At 34.9% G+C, this 15,662-nt stretch overlaps 1 protein-coding gene across 3 annotated transcripts in view; it reads right to left on the reverse strand.

The window, feature by feature from the left end:
- Nucleotides 1–7,047: 7,047 nt before the first annotated feature.
- The window catches only part of LOC102685206 (low-density lipoprotein receptor-related protein 1B), a 461,586-nt gene continuing 452,971 nt past the window's right edge, over nucleotides 7,048–15,662 (reverse strand). For all 3 annotated transcript variants that reach the window (XM_015358626.2, XM_015358625.2, XM_015358624.2), the window contains 5 exons: nucleotides 15,330–15,406; nucleotides 14,664–14,754; nucleotides 14,401–14,551; nucleotides 12,511–12,582; nucleotides 7,048–8,810 (listed from right to left, as the gene is read on the reverse strand). In XM_015358626.2, the coding sequence (XP_015214112.2) occupies nucleotides 8,670–8,810; nucleotides 12,511–12,582; nucleotides 14,401–14,551; nucleotides 14,664–14,754; nucleotides 15,330–15,406 (532 nt within the window). In that variant the 3' untranslated portion in view covers nucleotides 7,048–8,669. The remainder of the gene's footprint in view (nucleotides 8,811–12,510; nucleotides 12,583–14,400; nucleotides 14,552–14,663; nucleotides 14,755–15,329; nucleotides 15,407–15,662) is intronic.

Below are 15,662 nucleotides of genomic sequence, written 5' to 3' on the forward strand. Positions count from 1 at the left end.
ACTGGCACATGATTTTAACTTAATTAGGGCTAAGCTCTGTTACAAGGTAATTTTTTTTCAGATTAATTCAATGTTACAATTGCAATTACTGAAGTCTTCTTTGCTTCATTTAGAGTCATTAGGTGAACAATAGCATTAAAAGGCAAGCTTTTATTTCTGTGGGCTAAAGGATTGAATGTAGACTTTTGCTTCATTCAAAACTCCCATTGCGACAAAGCTGATAAACACTGTTAGAGGTTTCAGTGGTATTTCAGGATGGCTTATAGTTTAACCAATGCTTCCAGAGATATTTCACAGCAGGGATTTGTTGGTCATTACTGATTGATTTGGTAACTTTACTATTTTAATAGTTGAACTGAATTACTGGTGTATACAGCATATGAGATTTTAACTCCAAGAGATACAATCTTATATAGACAATTGATCATAAAGTAAAGTATCTGCAACTCACCCAGATATTTGATATATATATATACTGTATAGATCACACCTGAAGAAGGCTCCATGGCCGAAATGTTGTGTTTTCTTTCATGTTTTTTTCTGCATGGAATAAACCTATTACTTGTTCCTTTGTGGCCTACATATGCTGACGCAGCTACCCACCTCAAATATTTAGATTATGATTAGAGGTGACTGTAATTTTCTCTTGATGACTGTAAGACAGATGGCATCCTAAACCATCTCAATCTAATTCATTTTAACTCCTTCAGAACTGCATGTAACCTCACAGGATTTTTAAATACAAAGTACTGTACAGTATATGGTACTTGGTCAATTTATTTCCAAATTTGTCTATGTGCTGTATGTACAGAAGGACTTCTGATTGCTAATGGAATTATTTCTGTCAGTCAACTAATAGATAACACAATGCACTTCCTAAGGAACAAAAATCATAAATAGACTAGAAACATTATTATGGAAAGTGGTCCGTGCTTCAGCAGTGTTGAGGTTATACAGTTTATGCTAAATGTAACTGTTTAATTATGGTGCTTTTAATGTGAATGTATAGAGAATATTATTTTCTTATCATGTAATGCAATTGTTTATTGCCACAAAGAGCTGCTAGAAGTTAGCTGTGTTGCCTGTGATTATCACCACACACCTGTAATACTTGCCTGTATTCCAAAATTGTATTTCTATTGGAAAGTTATTAAAGTTATCAACAATCGTATAGCTATTTAGCCAATAACTAACCCTGACACCCAAAATCACAAAGCCAATATCTCAACACTGGTATCAAGATGTATTTGTTTTATTCATTTGATCATCATTCAATCTTATTTTATTAACCATATTGATTTTCCTAAATGAGAATTTACATTTTGGAAGTCTAAAGAATATCTTTTCATTGTACTGTTGACAGACAGGGGTTATTTTCCACGACTCAACAAAGATGAAATTTCAGTTAAACAAGATGATAAAGACATTGTGCATGTAGAAAAAAGAGAGGACACATTGTTTTGCAATTGACTTCCTGTTCAGCTAATCTTTTTAAATCCATCCTAATTTTTTCACTCTGTCAACCTGGCCTCAGACAGGCTTAGTGTCATTCAGCCCTGAAAGATTCAATGCTTCAGGAATATGCATTTATGACACCAGCACTAATGTGGTCTTACCTCTCTTTGATTGAGTACTTTTCATCTCTGCTCTGTCACACTGGCCTATGTGCCAACACTAAGACAAAAATGCAATATCTGAAAATGTACATGTCGGCTTTGGAATATAGGAATTAATTTACTGCCAAATCTCATATGGCAACCACTGAAGGTCATGGCAAAATTACTACAGGTTTGATTTACAGAAAGTGTGGTAAGAATACTATTTTTAATCACTCTTTCCCAGAAATTTATATCAAATGGACAGAAATGTTGACACAGTGTGAAAGGTGTGTTCCTCTTGTGTTAGTCTTGTCTTGTTTATGGGGTGTTAATTACACTAAAGCACTGTTAAAGTCTTAACAATCTTCAATTTATCGGTATTGCATTTGCAGCGCTGAATCTGTGGATTCATTCAGCAGTATGGTCTAACAAAACTCTTTGAACGAGAATATACACATAGAATCATAGATGCCTTAGTGAAGATTGACCACATTTATTTGTAGATTATGGCCTAATCTGTTTTAGAATATGCTTATCAAACATTAAATAACAAGAGATTATTTCTCTTGAGAAGATTGAGGGAAGCCAACACCTCCTAGAGCTGGACTACAAAGTCAGTGGTAGAGTGTGCTCTCTTCATTTCTCCATCTGTACCAGGCTCTCGAGGATTATAAACATGGGCAACAAAATGATTGTTCAGAGTCAGAACAAGTAGAACCATGTTTGTACTAGGAGTGCAATGTTAATAGTAAAGATGCCTCACACTTCAAACTTGAAAAAAAAATCCATCTGGTCGACTCTGTTTTAGAGTGCCAAAGGCTACAATAAAGATTTTAAAGAAGTCATTCATTCTGAGTGCCATTACTCTTTTAAAATCTGGTGGCTGAACTCATACAGAGCATTGTATTGTTAACATATACAGTACATATTCTGTATCAAACATATGTATTTGCTTGTCTGCATATGACATTATTTACATATCTGCATTGAGCATATATGTATGTCATACTTGAATTTACAGTATGTTTTTTGTCCTGTATTGAATTGCATTGTACTGTTATTAATTGAACAGATCTTGTAAAATCCATTGGAAGTTTTGTCTGCTCTGCACTACACTGTTTTTATTGTGATCTCAGTAAGGCCAAAGGTAAATGTCCATAATGGACAATAATGTAGTTTCTGAATATCTTCCTCATTTATATGTGTTGGTACTGTAGTTATGTGTAGGTACTTTTTTTTCATTTCAATATTGATCGCTGGAAAACATGTGAAAAAGGAACAATGACAATGTTTTATTTAAATCCCAGGCTGGTTTAAAACAATGCTTAAAACGCTAATGATTCTGAATGAGACTTGCCGTATATCAAGATTGTTGGCAAGTAAATGCAGAGAGGAACATTAAACTCTTGAGCCATGGTGTGCAAGGATGCACGACTGCAAATACGAGGATGTGGAAGTACAATTGCTTTGTTAATATTAATTATGTAGAACATAACCGTGGGCAGTGCCTGGGCACGCTGGGCTTCAGTGTAGTGGCTGTATCCGCCTGCTCACCTGCTGGGTCACTGCACTGGTGAACCTAAACAGCAGGTCTGCTTTCAATCAGCTCCATTTCATGCAAAACTGCTCTTAATGATAGCTGCTACTAATCATCGTTTATGAAATAAACATCAAGGGCACATCTCATATGCCCCTTTCAATGAATCAATAGTGATATAAACCCTTTGAACCTTCTAAATATATCTGAAATTAATGCATATCATTACCAACTTAGTGCAGTCCACTCGTCCTTCACACCAAACTGTGGATTTGCCATATTGGTGATCTCTCTGTAAATTCTGTTTTCTCTGTGTATTTTCTTTCTTAGCATGATTGCACTGTCATGGGGTGGATAAAAACACAATTAAAATAACGAGAAAAATGCTCTTTATTATGTTACTCAACTGCAGAAAGGTATGCAGTAACAATGGGACGCCACTGGAGTGCATCAAAAATGGCCTCAAAAGACTGTTCTTAGGAAATGGGGGTTAGATTTATCTCTGTATAAATGTATGTGAGTTCGTTCATTGTCAGTTGAGAAGGTGCCGGTATTGTGTTTGGGGTTTGAGGAAACAGTGCAGTAGTACAAACCTGCAGCCAGGGAAGGGTCAATGTAAATGAGCAAGGTTAGGGCTTCAGGAAACTTGCTCCGAAGTCTCTGCAGCATGAAAACAGCCAGGGTCCCTCAGAGCTGGGTTTTATCATTAGTGGGAGAACTGGTTAATGTGTGAAGGTTCTCTGTGTCCCACTACTAGAAGCACAGATGTTTATGAATTGCAGACACAGGTGAAAAAAAGATCTTAGGCCAACACAAAAAATAGCATTGCAATGAAAGCCACAACAACTGAAAGGGTTTTCTAATCCAACAGTAGAAGAAGAGTAGATGATGAAGTGTCACAGAGCTCATAATGTTCTTCTAGATGATGACAGAAATGGTTGATGAATTACTTGTAAGTGAATATTTTACTCAGGTATTTACCATAGAAAACATAAAAAATTGCTCAGTCTGAGGAGGGAGAAATTTCCTAAAATTAATGAATAATTATTATTATTAAGCCTTGGAAGGACAGAAGTGTTGCATGTCCTAGAAGCCTGTAAAATAAATCTACAGAGCCTGATATACAGTATGTTTACAAACGAGCTGGTTTTCTTTCCTGAATCTGAAATTCCTTTATTTCTGTATACTTCGAACTTTGTTAAAATCACTTGAAAAGGTGTATCGTGGGCTCTTGATCAAAGGTGGTCTGTTGCACATGCTTGTCACATGACCTCTGATGAGGACATCCGTCCTAGGAGTTCCTAAACTCTCGTTTTTTTTTACCTGTTTCATTCTTTACATTCTGGATATGGAAACGGAGGATATTGTATGATTTGCTTTTATATTCTATTGCTACTTTATGGTAAATATACATTTGCATATCAGCTCTTATTTGTATTTGTATCACCTATTGTGGATCCACAGTGTTGTCCTTGTCTTCTGTACTGTATGTTCCACCAGACTCGCTTCTGGTTGAAATGGGATTTTCCATGTCCATCAAGACGGAATGGGGGTGGAGCTTTGTGTTTTCAAACTGATATTTAGCAGATAGTGTAGCAGTCAGTCTAGTGTTGGCTGTGAATGTATGTGTTACACAACTTGATTTATTGCCTACAGAAGGTTCTCTGGAGAAACTGCAGTTTTGTTAAATGTTCATGTTTCTCTTTTGTAAATGCCCTTCTTTTACAGGAGCACTTACATAGTCATGATAATGAATTTTGTGTTTTGCCTATTTTTATGACTTCTGGTGCGACCCCTAGACTTACTGCAAGTTGCTTTACTCACAGTCTCATCTGTCCATTAACAAGTGTTCCAAAACTCCCCTAGATTAACTTTGTCCTTTCAAATAAGCTCTGAAGCATGGTGGGTGTAGTGTCATGCCATAGTCATGGGCACATCTGTAACTCTGTAACTCATCTTTATTGATAATTTAACCGATTAGAGAAGTAGCACAGTGAATGCTGAAGTTTACAGAAACACTTTGTCTGCTAATATAGAACAAAATAGTTCCGTAGCACTTTATCTTGTAACATGACAATGACAGAAACATACAGCCAGTGCAAACAAGGAGTTCTTCAGGTGAAAATGCAACGTCAGTCTCTGTATTTAAATCTGTATGTAAGTCCAATTATTGGTGCATTTTACAAGCTGATGACCAAAAATAACTCATAACACTCAGAAGAATAGTCAAAAACTGACTGTAGCATACTGTAGGGTAGCAAAACATCTCCAATGGTTATTTAATCTCTTTCATGAACTCAATGGTTCACAGACTTCATAACTCAACTAAACGTTGTTCCTTATAAGACATACATAGATATCTTTGATCCTGGAAGATTATAGGATATTTCATTTTCTCTGTATAAAACTTAATGGACAATTTTTTTTAGACATTTAATTCCAAAACCTGGTGTAACGTTTTAGCATTTTTTTTCTTTATCTGAATTCTGACGTGTTGTGTATACTCAGTGATAGGAATGCTGCATCATCACAGCACAAGTAACACCTTCCCTAGTGAGGGAGCTGTAAATCTATCGTCCTGGATGGTTATTAGATTTATGTTGAATCTCCAGTCTCCAGCTGTGCATCTCTTGGCTATAAAGGTTTATTTTTTGAGTGCAATGAAAAGGCATATTGTCATCCTATCTTCTGTGTAAAAAATGGTTGTCTGTTTTTTTAAAGCAATTTACCATTTACTTAAGTATATAATTAACTTATAGTGAAAATGCACCTGGTCAAGATGCAATAACATCTTGTAAATATACTGTACAATATACTGTAAATAATGTGTAAAACTCATTGCCACCCTATATATGCATATGATACGCTAATTCTTCGTTAATACGCTACACATGCTGACACCGCTACCCACCTGAACCTATAACATATCCAGGGCTTAAAACACCATAGAGCGTGTAAATTAAGTTTAAAATAATACTTGATGTACAGTATTTGGATTTGCAGGTTAATTTTTAGCATGTATGGTGTTTTTAAAATTCTTTCACAGTACTCACTTGTTTTAAGCACTCTGAAGCAATGCCAGTGGTATGCTTAAACATGCCTTCATGTACTGTAATTATATGTGCATTTGTTAAAAAAATGTTTTGTTTTCCGTTTCTTAAGAAATCAATATTTTTTCACAAGAAAGCAGTTAACATGATCACTTCTGTAAGTCAAAAAACAGTCAGACCATAGTTTCAAGACATCCGAATAAAATCCAGAATGCTTAAATGTAAATATTTATCAATCACTTCATTTAAATACATAAAGTATGAACAATATCATGTTTATAAAGTATTCCAGCAGTTCATTTTCACAAACGTGGAAAACAAGTATAATGTCTAAAACAAAATATTTTGTATAAATACTTTACCTTAAGTGTGTAGAGACACAGAGAACAAGCAGAATTACACGAATAGCATAGGAATTTAATTCAGTGAAGGCCACTGGAAGGTCATAGAAAATTGGCACATCCTTTATAAAACCAGAAGTCTCTCACCCTCTTAGGTTATTATGATACAGGGGTACAAGACTAACTGTTCCACTGCGTATAGTACAAATATTTCAAATGAACAATAAACATAAAAAGCCCTTTTCATTTACGACTGACTGCCGTTTGTTTTATAGTATGAAAAGAGAGACATATACTTGACTAGAAGAACAATTAAAGTTATTTGAAATGACAATGCATTTGCTGTTTTATTGATGATTTTGGGGACATTAATTGACTTTTCTCCTATCTCTCTATAGACATATACAGTATATATAAGTGCTGCCCCCTTGTGTTGTGAAAAGCAGAACTCGCTAATGAAGGGAAAAATAGAAGACAAAACAGGCCGCTTAACAAATAAAAACACAACGGAACAAATTAGATATGTAAATCCCACATTGTAATATTTAGTACATTTGCAGAATGGCATTATAATCAGACAATTATGTTTTGTACTCTGTAGGTTCTATAAAAAAGAAGTTACAAAGGTTTAAATTTGGCCTGCTACTTGCTTACAGTTCATACATGGGTCCCTAAAGCATACAGGGACACAAAAATCATAATTAGCAATCTAAACAAAACAAGGTCATTTTAAAAAGTAGTTTCTGTGTGTGGCCTATATATAGGTGCACAGTATGTAGGTAAAACAGCAGTTACTGCAGATCAAATACAATTGGAATGCCTTTCTGGATAAGACTTACAAGTGATCCAAGCTCCTTTGTATCCAATAGCAACACCTGGATTTGTGGTCTTTCAATAAACTAGCAAAACATCCTAAATTTAGATTTACTAGACATCCTGTTAAACCTTTCTGTAGTTTAAATGTATCCATTTATGTACAGTCTGTAATCGAATCTATCTAAACGATCCAAATATCAGAGAATAGTTCATTGCCATTGCAGCCTTTTAGAAAAGCATGTATGCTTATGAAACTAACATGTTAATAAAGATTATTTTCTTCTCTCTCCCCCAGTTTGCTTAGCCTTGTAACAATTTTGCTAGAAATAAGGAGTTATACTGGGGCTGGCTATCCAATAGTCTGTCTGAAAAATTTACAAGGGATTTTATCACTCCAAAGCATCCCTCATGTTTGTAAACTTCACAGTATAGTTTTATAAATTGTGTGAGGGGCAGCTGTATGATATTCAGATAACAAAAGTGTTTTGAAATCCAAGTATTGATTAATGACACCAGAATTAAATTAAAAAGGCATTGATATGGATATACTGTATATATTAAAAAATATGTAATGTATCTGAAAGGAAGTATTAACAAGAATGTATACACATGAACAATCTGATATTTACTGTAGTTTTCATAAATAAAGAGGGGAAAAAAGCTGCCACAAACCTGGATAGTATTATGTTTTCATAAAAGTTATATTTTCTGAAAAATAAAAATGTAGTTACAAACAAACAATAGAAGAAAACACAATCAGGAAACCGTATACATTATTTGAGTGGTGACTGCCATAACATCACAGAGAGACAAAACTCCAAAAAGCAAAATTCCATCATAAAGTTTATCTTTGCTGGAAGTGAAGAAACAAAGTGACAAAGGCAACCAAAATGCACATAATGTAGAAAAGTATAAACTAAAAGGAAACTCCTGATGAACATATTATGCTTAGGCTAAATAAAAAGCATGTCTTTCTACATTTAAGACATGGCTTGGTATTGATATACTGAAAAAGCAACATATATTTCAAAATAATATATATATTACACCATCCTGACGGATCATCAATTAATTGTGTTAATGGTGTTTGCAAATCAGCAGCTTTGTCTTATATTATATAGTGCAGTTTGATATTATTCATAAAAAACGTACAAATGGTTAATTCAATAGTTTTCAGCACGAAAATGAAACAAAGGGGTAATGCTGATGGAAAAAAAAACAGAAAAGATTATCAGAACCTGATAAGAACATAGAAAAGTTTTTTTTCCTCTTTTAGTTTTTTTTTACATTTCTACAGATTGTATAAAAGAAGGAGGGTGAGATCAGGCTATGCCGCTGTTTCCCGTATAGCGCCCTCTAGCTTCTTTGGGAGGAGCTCTCTTCTCTCGTCGATGCTGAGCACTGGTTTCCGACAGTTTGGCCCATCAAGGTACAGATTTGAGTACATTGGGTTGGAGTAGTTCGTAGGCTGCAACAGCACAATTCCCAGGTTAGCGCAAAACAAAAAAAGATTTCCAACATGTTAAATGAATTAAGAGAATTAACATTATGAAATGTTTAACATTTTTGGGAACATCAACTCATGCACACAAAATAAATACTTTATTACAATTCATCGCCAGTATTTTTACAAGATGTGAGAAGAACTTCATCATCCCCAAAGGTAATCAAACACCCTCTAAACAAGCAGAGGTTACTATATTACAGGCCCAATGAGTGATCACAGCTGTTATTTATGACACTGGTAATGATTGCTGATTAATAAAGCTCCTCAAAAGCAATTCTCTTTGTCTGTGATGTTTGTTCATATGCTTCTAAAAATGTATGACAAATGTGGCATAGAGAAAATATTGTAATGCAGTTTTAAGAAAATAAAATTCCAGCTGTGTCTAATCTTCCTGCAGGTGCACCTCATGATGGTCTTCTCTCCACACCGGCTGGACAAATTGGTGAATCAGGGCACAACAGTGAAATCGAATCCTGCACTGTATTACTAGCACAATGTCCTACCAAATAAGCCACTTCCTCACATTAACTTTTAATACAGGTTTGTACATGTTACCCTGACACGATGAAAATTGTATCTGTAACCCATACTGCCTTTACTTTTCCTCATTGCATTGGCCAAATATGAAATCACAAAGTGCATGTGAGATTCACACATACAGTATAATTGTCACTGATGCCCACTCAGTGCTATAGTAGCTCACTCTCTGAGCTTCCAAAGGACAATTACCTAAAACACAGAGTAAAGGATCAACTCTCAAACTTAACAATAAAATTGAAAGAATCAGTTACAGTCTTCTATTCATACCTAAAAATTGAAATATTTCCTTCAAAACCCACCCCAGTATTAGACAAATGCTGATAAAATCTCTCAAAAGTCTCTCCTTAGCGATCAGTCACTTGCAATGTCCAATCACTATTGCTTTACAACAGCTAACGGTTTTAAATCTAAACTAACACACTTCATTACCTCTGTGGTATTATAAATTGCAAGGCTTTGATTTATAGATAATATAAGTCTCCCAGCTGCTTTCAAGAGATTGAATGCAGAGTGAACTTGGGGCAACATTCATTACCTGTCTTTTGGTATACTAGGTATAGGCAGTGCCTACTCATTCCTCATAAAAGAAGTTAATTTTGTTTTTAATTAATTAGAGCATTTTCAAAAAAGTATTATACACTGCAGATATGTCATGCATTTTGCCACAAGTCTAATCAGGTAAAGCAGACTGCCAAGGGACAAACAGAAGGATCAAGCATTCAGAAACACTGTGACATTCTGTTAGACCACATGTAAATAAACACAGGGCAACCATAAAACATGCCAGAGAACCCTCAAACTATGCTCACTGTACTCTTAATATGTCTGAGTTGCACCATTAGCACAATGTTTTGATGGAACGTATTTTCTATAATAAGTGTAATGCTCGAGTTATGTACTGAGAGATCTGTACTGCCCCTTGGTTAATAGTAACTGCAGTAAATTATTTTACTTACACAAGCTTTAACTAAGAAAAAAAATAATTTACTGATGTAGAAACTACATTACAATTAATTATTCTACTGAATATATTTACAAGTACTTTGTTTGGAAGTAACAGATAATGCATTAATGGAAATGTGTGCCAATCGGAATGGAGGAATCTTAGATTTAATTATAAATTTAATCGGCAATAAAAATACATACTAAGTAATGCATCTAACGTATTGAGTGTCTATCAAAACATTATATGAAAAAGAATACATGTTAAATTCACTTATGTTTTGAATATGAAGTCAGTCACTAATTTCTCTAGAAAGTGTCACTCTACCCTTTTTATAAAGGATTTTTACAGATTTATACATTCAAATGCTTCAGCTAATTTTAATATAAAGAACACTGCACTGCATGCTCTATAAAATTTACACATGCTTACACAAATCTTTGTTTTACAGTGCTGCTTAAAAATATGTCAATCCTTCATCTTTCAGACAAATTATATTTAAAAAAAGATTTAATCTGAACTGCAATATTAAAGATAACCTGAATTATGGGCACACGTACAAATATATATAGTTTTATTATTAAATATATAGTTTAATTATTAAATAAAACATTTATTTAACAGAAACACAATGATCCCTTCGTGCAATTCAATAAGCAGTGGCACATCCTTTAGACACTACTGTATGATAGCAGCCAAATATTTCCTATAGTTACTAATTCATCTCTCACATCCGCATTCAAGAAGTTTTACCCATTCTTCCTTACAATACTGCTTCAGCTGCTCCTGCTTTGTTTGTTGTCTTGGATGAAAACCTCCTTCCGGTCTTGCCACAACATTCTTGGTTTGAGATCTAGACTTTGACGTGGCCTTTTTAAAATACAAAATTTCCTTCCTCTTAACCCATTCTTTAGTAGATTTGGTAGAATATTTAGGGTCATCGTCATACTGGAGGATCCTTCTTTCAGCTAAGCTTCAATTCATGGACAGAGGGACATTCTCCTCCAGAATATTTTGGTCTGAACTTGTAGTTCCCTCAATGCTAGTGAGTCATCCAGGTCAATGGGCCCCATACCATTGGCAGTCTCCTGCCACCACGCTTGGCAGAGGGGATGAGGTCATTGTGGTGGTAGGTTTTTGCCAAACATTGCATTTTTTCCTGTGGCCAAAAAGATTAGACACATCCGTCCAGAGACCATTTTTCCAAAAATCTACAGGATCATCCAGATTTTTTTTGCAAACTTAAGATGAGCAGGGATGTTCTTTTTCTCCCGGCTACACTCTCACCCTCTATCCTCTCAGCCTGCGTCATGTTGCTGAGGTTTGAACGTTGACGTCAGCTGCAGCAGGAGAGTCCTGGAGATCCTTGAATGTGGTCCTATGGTCTTTTAGACATCCTGTAGGAGCTTTCTTGTGACTGTTTTGAAGGACATTCACATCTAGGTAGTCACCTTGGTCTTATATTTTCTTCATTTGTAGAATATTTGTCTTACAGTAGATTGATCAATTCTGAAACATTTTGTTATGGTTTTACAGCCCTCTTAAAACACTCTTCTTGAGGTCTCTTTATATCATGGCATGTTGTGTTATACTAACCTACAGTATGTGGTTAAATTGATTAGGTTTCTTACTTTTATACAGTACAGAGCCACCCAAACATGTCCTGGTGACTGGCACTTTGATGGGTTAATTTGAAACCAACTATTCTTTTTCTAGAACAATAACATAGAATACATTTCTAAACAATACATAGAATTTGTGGATATCAACCGTTTCTTATAGAAAACAAAAGGACTAGTTTGGATTAAACAAGGATTTCATAGTAAAAATGTAATATTTAAAAAACAGGGGTTCACAAACTTTCAAGAAACACTGGCTACATATCTCTGTCTTTTGAGACAGGCAAAGTAAGGGGAAGATTTTAGTACTCTTCCTTTGTGTTCTTATTTTCTTTAATAATGATTGTCTTAAACATTGATTAATTCACTCATCTGATATACAGTAAGCCTGAAGCTCATAGATAATCATCATCTGTACACTAATAACTTGGCAAATTCTTCAATCCATGCCTATAGATAATCGAGCATAACCGTACATACAGTAAGAACAACCCATACTAGTGGCACAACTGAGATATTCTGAAAGATACACTGTTTGAAAGGAATTAGTTGAATTTACCTGTCCGGGGATTATCTCCTTCGGGACAGTGTGGACAGGAAGGCTTCTGGGACTGGACCTCACACACCAGCCCTAAAACACACAGGGACTCACCTGTTACCACAAACAGCCCTGAACGTACTGAACTGTATGTCAAACGGACCCAGATGTTATAAAATATGTTGAAAGACCACAAAAGCACTTTAATCTTCAGAGTGATGAAACAAAGAAACAACTGTGTATGTTATATTTATTTTACTTATTCCATTTGATGATGTTCAGTCTCAAGTATTTAAAGAAATCGACTCATTTTAAAGTTACACATATTTAAGTTTTTAAGCAAGGCGTTACAATACTGTACAATAATTTAATATATGGTATTGCTATCAATTCTAATCAGATTTAAGATTCTGAATACCTATTTCAAAGTATTCAATTTTTGTAGTCAAGTGATTTTATAAATAAAACATTTTGCTGTCTTGAAAATAACTATGCAAGCAAATTACTTTTTGAAGACATGCATTCTTCTTTTGTTATAAAAAAAGGTTCCCAGATGCCAAAAAATTATGAGATATTTGGTGTTTTAGCTACATTATGCATTCTACAAATCTCTACTTGAAAAGCAGAGCCTTAATAAACAATAATGGTACTTTGGAAGAAAGAAAAAACAACAACAATCAAAGCTACAAAATAAAAGTTGCCAGGCAAATGTATTTTTTTGCAAGTGTAATTTTTTAAGAAGCATTACATAAAAAACAGAGAAAGCATTATTAAGACAGGTAACATCACAAAGTATTAAAATAAATAGATGCAAGAAGTTCACACAATTAATTAATATATTCGTTCAAATTTCATGCTGTCAGGACACTATTTTATGCAACAGTTTGACTGAATAAAGTTTGCATTCTACGCCTTCCTATTTGCTGCTTGAAAGTTAATTTCATATTCAATGCCCCATTTAGGTAACACGGAATACCCACAACAATATTTAAATACCCACTACAATATTTAAATATGCCCCATGACTAATCGTGCAAAATCAGATTTAAAACGTGTATCCGTCTCTTCTCTCAATTTGTTATGCCCTTCAGAAATTTTCCTCTTTTGAAATTAGATACTTGCTGGTTGTGCCTTCAGCTCGTCCTACTACTTCAGATCAGATTCCACTTACCTAGAGGTTGACTGTGAATTCCAGTTGCCCCACAATAACCTTGCTGCTAACCATGTGTCACACTAGTTATTAACTAAATCCACCATCTTGTGTTCTAGCATAAATCCTTCCAAGCATACTTTAAAATAGAAAGATATAATATTCTTCAGGATGGTATATATTACAGTTGTCTTTAATTAACAAAGCATTTACAGGAATTGTATACTTAGATACAAAGACAAAGCTTTTTTGCTTTTCAGATTATATTTTTGGGGAATGAATATGACTTTGATGCACCTGTACGGATCAACAATTATAAAAAATGAATTTCCTCTAAAGAAACCCTTATGAAGGGTGTTGTACCACTTAAAAATGGAGTTGAATTGGAATTGATCTGCCTTCCAAAACTTAGTATACAGAGATAATAGACTTGTGGATCTTAAAATGTGTCTCTACTGCCTATGAGCCATTATCACCAGCACTGGACTGCTACTCTCTGTTGTAAGAGATCTGTAATTTAGCATTTTTTTCTTGAAATTTTTCACTGTTCCCACAAGCTGAATTCAAATCAAGCACCTTATATTGGTGTGGTTGTCTATATTTCATCTTACACTGTGTTTTTTGCTTCACTGTGTAATTTCAGAATTTGTAATGCATTTGACACATAAGTCACACCACTACACTGCATTCCCATAGCAGAAATGTTTGTCGGCTTCTGTAACTATTGAGAAGTCTCAGGAATAACACAATGACTCACTGACCTTGTGAGGGTCGAGCGTGAAGTTTGGACGCAGGAGACCACCAGCATCTTCGTGATTTTCATGATCCACTTCATACAAGTTGTAAGATGGGTTTCCGATCTCAACGTTAATCCCACCATTTGACATGGGCTGCCTCTGAACTCTTTTCCCCCTTGAATATACAAGAGAAGGTTTATTGGTAGTTTTAAACACAAATAAAAAAAAATACTGTTGCATATTTGAGCTTTTTAAAAAGAATTAATTGACTGTATATAGATTCTTACCGTTGCCTTCTTTTGCAAATGAGAACACCGGCTACAACTGTGGTTATTAGTATAACCAGAAGGATGAGAGGCACAATGATGGCTATACTTCCTGCAATGGTTGAAAACAAAACACACAGGTACAGTAAAACAATTAGTCATGGAGACATTAGTTTCTTGTGTTTCATTTTTCTTTGTTTACAGCTTTCTTTGAAAACACTGTGGAATGACACTATAGAGATAAATTGAGGAATTGTTCGGCATTTTTTCCCAACATTAACTCAGAACTACTACTGGCTAAATACCATGCTGGGCTAGTAAAATCTGTCCTGCATAAGTTCCTTCTTAATTCAATTGGTAAAGCAATTCCTCTCTACTTCACATAATCTGCATTCACCATCTCTGAAGTACGCAATCACTACCAACAGCACTTGAAATCTCAAATGTTTTGTCACGAGCCCTGTATTAGAGCAAGGGAAGACAATAAGACTTGATGAGGATGTAAAACCTCAGGCTTAAAATAGGACAACTACAAAAGCTTTATATTGTCAGTGTATGTACGTACTGTATATAACAAAGGTTTGAAAGCCTTCTCTCATTTTTATATAAAAATATTACTTCACAAAATGGAATAATTCAAATTATATCATAAAACAGCAGTTGTGAATGTTGCTCTGAGGTACTTACTCCCACTGGCATTGTCAGACCGGCTGCTTTTGGGAGCTGGCCTCTCACATTGTGTGCCTGACCAGTTGGCTGAACACCTAAAAGAAGGCAATTAAGAGGGTATAATTAATGGGCACCAGCTGTTTTACAGCCTAACCCACTAAGAAGAGCAGTGACATCCTGCTGAAATTTGAAGCATGCATTAATGATTAGATAGCTAACTGTTACGAAAAGGAAGACACAGTGGTGGGTTTGTATTAGCCCTGTATCCCATACAGAATGCTTCAACACAATGCTGAGATAAACATTTACAATGCACATTGAAGCCAGAGTAAATTACATCATGCATCTTCA

This window comes from Lepisosteus oculatus, chromosome 12, assembly GCF_040954835.1.
Source record: "Lepisosteus oculatus isolate fLepOcu1 chromosome 12, fLepOcu1.hap2, whole genome shotgun sequence".
Lineage (NCBI taxonomy): Eukaryota > Metazoa > Chordata > Actinopteri > Semionotiformes > Lepisosteidae > Lepisosteus > Lepisosteus oculatus.